At 36.2% G+C, this 7161-nt stretch overlaps 1 protein-coding gene across 1 annotated transcript in view; it reads right to left on the bottom strand.

The window, feature by feature from the left end:
* Positions 1-7161, bottom strand: part of LOC106882742 (solute carrier family 2, facilitated glucose transporter member 10) — a 29268-nt gene that overhangs the window by 8481 nt on the left and 13626 nt on the right. Inside the window, exons 8-10 of the mRNA XM_052970978.1 lie at positions 5752-5844; positions 3052-3162; positions 782-1354 (exon numbers count right to left, since the gene is read on the bottom strand). Of these exons, the coding sequence (XP_052826938.1) occupies positions 782-1354; positions 3052-3162; positions 5752-5844 (777 nt within the window). The remainder of the gene's footprint in view (positions 1-781; positions 1355-3051; positions 3163-5751; positions 5845-7161) is intronic.

The raw sequence follows: 7161 nt of genomic DNA on the forward strand, positions 1-7161 counted from the left end.
CTTTTTCTTGTTTTATAAATATATATATATATATATATATAATAATAATAATAATAATAATAATATTAAGGATAAAAATCCAAAATTACAGGTAAAAACTCAATTAAAATCAATTTATAAAAATTAAAATTAAATTAAATTATACTTATTTATTGTGCTTTTACTTATTAATTTTTCTATATGTGACAGTGGATTTTCATCGATGAGTTCATGAACCTTGGTTCTTTTCCCTAAAACTATATATATATATATATATATATTTAAACTTCAATTGTCACTAAGTGTGACTAAGGGTGCTGACACCTAAATTGCTAAAGATTAAGAGTTAAAATATCCTTAATGTTGTAGGAAAAGCACAGATACATGATGCTGACAAGAGAGACAACCATTCCATACAGACTTGAAAATCCTCAGACTAGACGTCTAGTTTCGTCTGTTCTGTAGACATCTTCATTGAGGACTGCTCGGAAGGCACATGTTCGGCTAATTCCACCTCTCAGTATATATGTATTTACCATAAAAAATTATGGATGATTTAGCAGAATGCTAATGTGTATACAAAGTTATTTCTGTATCACTATGCTGCACTTTTAAGACAATGATTACAGCATGCCATTTTTTTCATTTACTCAATCAATCTGCTGTCCGACATTATTTATCTGAAAAGTAAGATTTAAAAAAGAGTAAGTCAGAAGAAAGTTGGCGCTCTTGAAAAAGGTGTCCAGTGACCCAACCTGTATAAGCACATACACATGTATGCTGATACACTCAATTACACTTATATAGACATAGAAATTCTACAGTACATACTTGGTCCAAAACTAATGCCATATGCTCCAACATAAGCCATCAGAGCTAACAATGTCATCACATGTATGATGTGCACACTCTGAGATTCTGTAGATTCTTCTTTGTCTCGGCTGGTATTCTTGGAAATGGTCTGATTATAGAATCCAGTATGAATAAGACTTTGGTTCATAATGATGCTGATGTTGTTGTAGCGAGAAGTATTCTCATTCCTTTTCTTGCGGGTTATGCTAGTATCACAGAGGAATTTTACTGAAGTGACAATATGTGATACCGAAGATGGTATCAATTCTCTTTTTGTCATTGTGTAATGGATGAAACTTCCATTGCTTGAGGAATTAAAGTCAGAGTTGAAGGATGGGAAATTGTGTGCAATTTTGGCATCATGCCAATTCCGACACACCTCAAAGCTGGACAGATTGTTCTGCAGTCTCGAGCCAATGCTCAGTATAATTAAACTAATAGTCATTGTGCCAACACCAATCATGAGTAAAATTCTTCGGCCCCAGTGGTCAACACAAAGCAGGGCAACAATTGCTACGGAAACCTGTAAAAAATATAAAATAAAATATATAAATAAATAAATAAAGCAAAAACATTATTGAAGATAAGCCAATGGTCAGCTTTCAACTACTATGACATTTACATATAGTAACTGCTGCTGGGGGCACGTAAATAGCACCATTTGAGCATGATCGTTACCAACGTCGCCCTCCTGGCACTTGTGCCAGTGGCATGTGAAAAGACATTCGAGCAAGTTCATTGCCAGTGCCGATGGACTGGCTCCTGTGCAGGTGGCACGTAAAATACACCATTTCGAGCGTGGCCATTGCCAGTACTACCTGACTGGCCTTCATGCCGGTGGCACGTAAAAGCACCCACTACACTCTCAGAGTGGTTGGCGTTAGGAAGGGCATCCAGCTGTAGAAACTCTGCCAAATCAGATTGGAGCCTAGTGTAGCCATCTGGTTCACCAGTCTTCAGTCAAATTGTCCAACCCATGCTAGCATGGAAAGCGGACGTTAAACGATGATGATGATATCAGTTATGTTAATACAAACTACTATTACTGCACCCATTCAGCATAAGTCCCCATAACTCCATTGATGTAAGGGCATCATTAAAATCGCATATTGCTATTACTTATTCACAGAAGTAGGCTGACTTAGTCAAACCTGCACATTCACAATATGTATTAAACAAACACACACACATACACACTCACATGCACACACTCACATATGCAAATTCAGTTGATATAGTCATGACATTATAAAGAACAGATACTCTAATTTATTAATTTTTTTTTTTTTTCATGTGCAATCTTATTTCTCAAAGATGTGAGCTGTAAACTTGCATTTAGAACCTCTGATCCAATAGAATAGGACATTAGAGTTGGTCATAAGGTCATTAACTCTTTAGAATTCAGATTACCCTCTCAAATGTAATACTTATTTATTCACATTGTTTTTGAATCAATCATGCTATATCTCATACCTTTGAGATTTTCATTAGGTGATTATATATATTTAGAGTGACATTGTAGGGTAGGTATGAGAGGGCAGATCTGGTTGGTCTGACCCTAAAACAGGCTGGGCATGGCTGGTTTAAATGTTAAACGCTTAAGTCTAAAATAGTTTAAGTCTACAATACAAATATATAAAAACTACACTTTGTACATCTACATTATTGTCCCATAAAGTATTGAAGACTGAGTACTTGTACTCTGGAAAAACTTTACAGTCTTGGAAGATACAAGGCAACTTCCTTTTTGCTGGTGCTAAGATAAATGCAGTTAGTACACTCTGAAAAATAGTTGGTAGATGAGTGGAGACAATGTAATCTCAAGAAGTTTGTTTAGTCTTTTTGAAGCCAGGAAAACCATGCTAAAATGCACACAATACATTTTGTTAAGTGATTGCTGATAGGAAAGGCAACCAGCTAGAAACAAAAAGACCCAAAATGAAATATATAAGATGTGGTCTTCTGTTCCCTCGTGTAGGATCAGAAGTACCTCCAAATAAGAATCAACTAGGACCATTCAGCCCATGCTAGCATGGACAGAGACAAAAGCATTGTTGAAGATAATTATATTGATGATACTGGTGATAAAGGCACAGTTGTGCACCTATATGCAAAGACATGTATATGTGAACTGGTAAAGGTGTGCGTATATAAGAAGAGAAAGAGAGAATAAAATACTTCTTCAGAGAAATTTCTAGGTTTGGATAGTTGCTCATTTACCTTGACAGTTCCAAGACCAAGGGTGGCCAGTATTGCTGCAGAATCGGACGGGAAGCCAACCGCTCGGAACACAATTGGTGCATAATACAGCATGTTGGGCTGGCCAGTAAACTGAAATTAAATAAATAATTCTAAATACTATAATGATGGTGGAAAGATAGAAACAATATGGTGATTCTGAGATGAACTGAAACAAAACATTTTAACAGGAATTTTCATTGGTTATATAAAGGGGAAAAAAATGAAAAAACATATCCCTGACCTTTGTTAATTTGTTTTAGGTGTGCATGAAATCACAAGTAGACATAATCACCAGCTTGGCCGCCCTACGCATTGAGCCAGCAGAATATTCCGGATGTAGCAAATGATGGGAAAAAGGACTGAGCCTGTACTTGGTTGGTACTCATTTTCAGCTGAGTACACTGGAGCAATGCATAATGGCTTTACTCAAGGACACATCACACTGCTCAGTTCAGGAACCAAACCCATGACCTTCTGACCATGGTTCCAAAACCCCTAACCTAGGCTATACAATTTCACAAGGACAAGGTAGCCATTTCATTTTTAAAGAGGTAATTTGGGAGATCTGACAGTTTTATATAAATATATATGTATAGGGAGAATTCACAAAAAAAACAACAGACGAAGACAGGTGGTATAGAAAACAAACAGATGTATTAGTATAACACTCGGGAATTGAAAAAGTCTTTAACGTTTCGAGCCTATGCTCTTCCACAGAAAGGAACACAAAAAGAAACAAGGAGAGAAAAAAATGTGTGTAGTGGTCAGCGATCTATATATGTATATGTGTATGTGTATATATTGGGTTGGGGCATAATTATTGCGGCTTTTTTTCAACAAATTTTAGTTAACAAAAACAATAACAATATTTAACAAAAACATCTTTAAATGACAGTCTGACTGTCTGCCAAGCAAATGGAAAGCAGTAATTTAAGTAAGTGGTGAATATCCTCTGGGATAATCCTTTAAAGATGTTTTTGTTACATGTTATTGTTTTTGTTGAATAAATTAAAGAAATTATTATTATTATTATTATTATTATTACTATTATTATTATTATTATTATTATTATTAATATTATTTCTTATGAAGAACCAGTTGGAATTCTATCTACAGCTCTGAAGTTAAATAAATAATCTTACAGCTTCTATGTCCTCCCTGCTGAATCCTGTGTTTATTTACTGAATGAAAGCACCTACAGGTGGAGAGCATGATAACAATATGCTACCAACATATGTTATAATCCCATACTGAGAACAATGGTGTATTGTGTATTTACCTATGAAGCTATCTAGCTCTGTCTTTTTCCTTTCTTGCTACTGTTGCCTTGGTTACCTGAGGACTTTCTTGCCCCTCTCACCCACCTTATATGAATAATAGTTGTTTCTAATTTAAGGAAAAAGCCAGCAATTTTGAGAAAAGGGCATTAGTTGGTACCGTTGATCCCCCAGTACACCACTAGTATTTTCATGTTATTGACTCAGAAGAGATGAAAGGAAAAGTTGACCATCGCAAGGTTTGAACTCAGAACATGAAGAGCCAGAAGAAAGCATCTCTTCCAACGCTTTAACAATTCTGCTAGCTGACCACCCTGTAAGAAGAGTAATAAAACTAACCCTAACACATGCAAGAGGTCAAACATGGAAAATTAGGAAAAGAGGATTGAATCAATGACGGTATTAAACTGGTACTTATTTATCAACTATTGAAGTTTGAAAAACACACTGCATTTATTGTAAAAAAGGAAAAATAAAAGAAAGAAATTGTAGAATAAGCATAGGAGTGGCTGTGTGGTAAGTAGCTTGCTTACAAACCACATGGTTCCGGGTTCAGTCCCATTGCGTGGCACCTTGGCCAAGTGTCTTCTACTATAGCCTCGGGCCAACCAAAGCCTTGTGAGTGGATTTGGTAGATGGAAACTGAAAGAAGCCCGTCGTATATATATATATATATATATATATATATATATATATATATATATATATATATATCTGTGTGTGTGTGTGTGTGTGTGTGTATATGTTTGTGTGCCTGTGTTTGTCCCCGCAACATCGCTTGACAACCGATGCTGGTGTGTTTACGTCCCCGTAACTTAGCGGTTCGGCAAAAAGAGACCAATAGAATAAGTACTAAGCTTGCAAAGAATAAGTCCTGGGGTCGATTTGCTCGACGAAAGGTGGTGCTCCAGCATGGCTGCAGTCAAAATGACTGAAACAAGTAAAAGAGTAAAAGAAGAAAAAGAAAAGAATAAGATTCATAATGGTTTTTGTGTCAAATTCATGAAGAGGATGATGACAATGATGATGATAATGATAATGATGATGATGATGGTGATGACAATAAAGATGAGGATGATGTTGATGATTCTGATGAGGATGATGATGACGATGACAACGACGATGACAATAGATAAAGAGTGCTGAAGGAAGATCTACAAATTTTGGGTAACTGATGTAACCAAATTCATGAATATGATGATGATGATGATGATGATGATGATGATAATAATGATGATGATGACAATGATGGCAACAGATAAAGAGAGCTGAAGGAAGAAGTACAAATTTTGGGAGACTGGTATAACCAAATTCAGGAGGAGGAGAACATCAATGATGATGAAAAAGACGATCACAAGAAACAGAGAGATGAAGGAAACTCAACAAAATGATGCCAACTTACCTGCTGAAAAGTAACCAAACCAAATCCTAAAAGGAACAATTTCCTGAGGTTTCCTGTTGACCTGAACAGGTCTTTCCAGCTGGACATCTGCAATTAATTACCAATTACAATATTTTGATATCATTTCATATTATTTTCATTATTTTGGTCACTTCTTTATAAATTGCCAAACTAAACAGTCAGTATTTGTCTTATGTCCTTACCTCTAGCTGTGCACTGTGTACTCTATTGAGTACACAGTGCACAGCTAGAGGTGTTTTTGAAAGCTTGGTCATATGCAGAATGACCACAGGTCATTTGACTTACATAAAATAGTCTTCAGTGAGACTTAAGCAAACAAACACCTCTCAAATGACCAGGAATGTTATGCCTCAGTTGGTTAGAGCAGGGGTTTTCAAACTTTTTGACTTGCGGACCCCTTTATATTTCAGGATTTACCTTAGGGACCCCCTTATAAACGCTTATGAAATTTATACATGAATATTTGCTTAAAATAACATATATTTTTACATTTATTTATTTAACAGTATTTAACAAATAGGTTTATTGTCAATTAAAAGATTTCGATTAAAAAACATATAAAATCAAATTGCCCATAAAAAATATTTGCTGTCCACGGACCCCCTGTGGTCCGCAGACCACAGTTTGAAAACCCCTGGGTTAGAGTATATCACATGGGATGGAATTGTTGATCCAATAAGGCCCAGATTTTGAGATCGGAGTAATTTTGGGGTAACAGTAAGTGGTATCAGATATATGTAGCAATCAATATTATGCTCTGAGGCTGATGGTCAATTTCATTTTTTTTTTAATCCAACAAATACAACATTCTTTCTATAACTGCCAGATCAAGGAATCTTTGGAAATTGTCTTAATCTCTTGCTGAAAAATCATTCAAACATCTTCATTTGCATGCATAAATTTCTCCTATATCATTCTTAAGCTTCTGCCAACCCTCTACAGAATGCAAGAGATGATATTCCATCAGCTGTAACACCAGAGAGTAGAGAGTTGTAAATACTGTGGATACAGCCCAACGCCCAATCCCCAGCTCCAGTATAAGATTGAACCCGTATTCAGTCAAAAAAATGGGTTGTCTCTGACAAGTGAAAGAACTGATAGTTAGAATTTTGTGGGTACCTAGATTATCTCCATCATCATCGTTTAACGTCTGCTTTCCGTGCAGGCATGGGCTGGACGGTTTGACTGAGGACTGACAAACCAGTAGGTTGCACTATGCTCCAGTCTGATCTGGTAAGGTTTCTACAGCCAGATGCCCTTCCTAACACCAACCACTCTGAGAGTGTAGGGGGTGCTTTTTACATGCCACCGGCATGGGAGCCCATCAGACTTGATATTATTTCTAGATTTTATGTATCTGTGTGTGTGTGTGTGTGTGTGTGTGTGTGT

The sequence above is a fragment of the Octopus bimaculoides genome, chromosome 10, assembly GCF_001194135.2.
Source record: "Octopus bimaculoides isolate UCB-OBI-ISO-001 chromosome 10, ASM119413v2, whole genome shotgun sequence".
Lineage (NCBI taxonomy): Eukaryota > Metazoa > Mollusca > Cephalopoda > Octopoda > Octopodidae > Octopus > Octopus bimaculoides.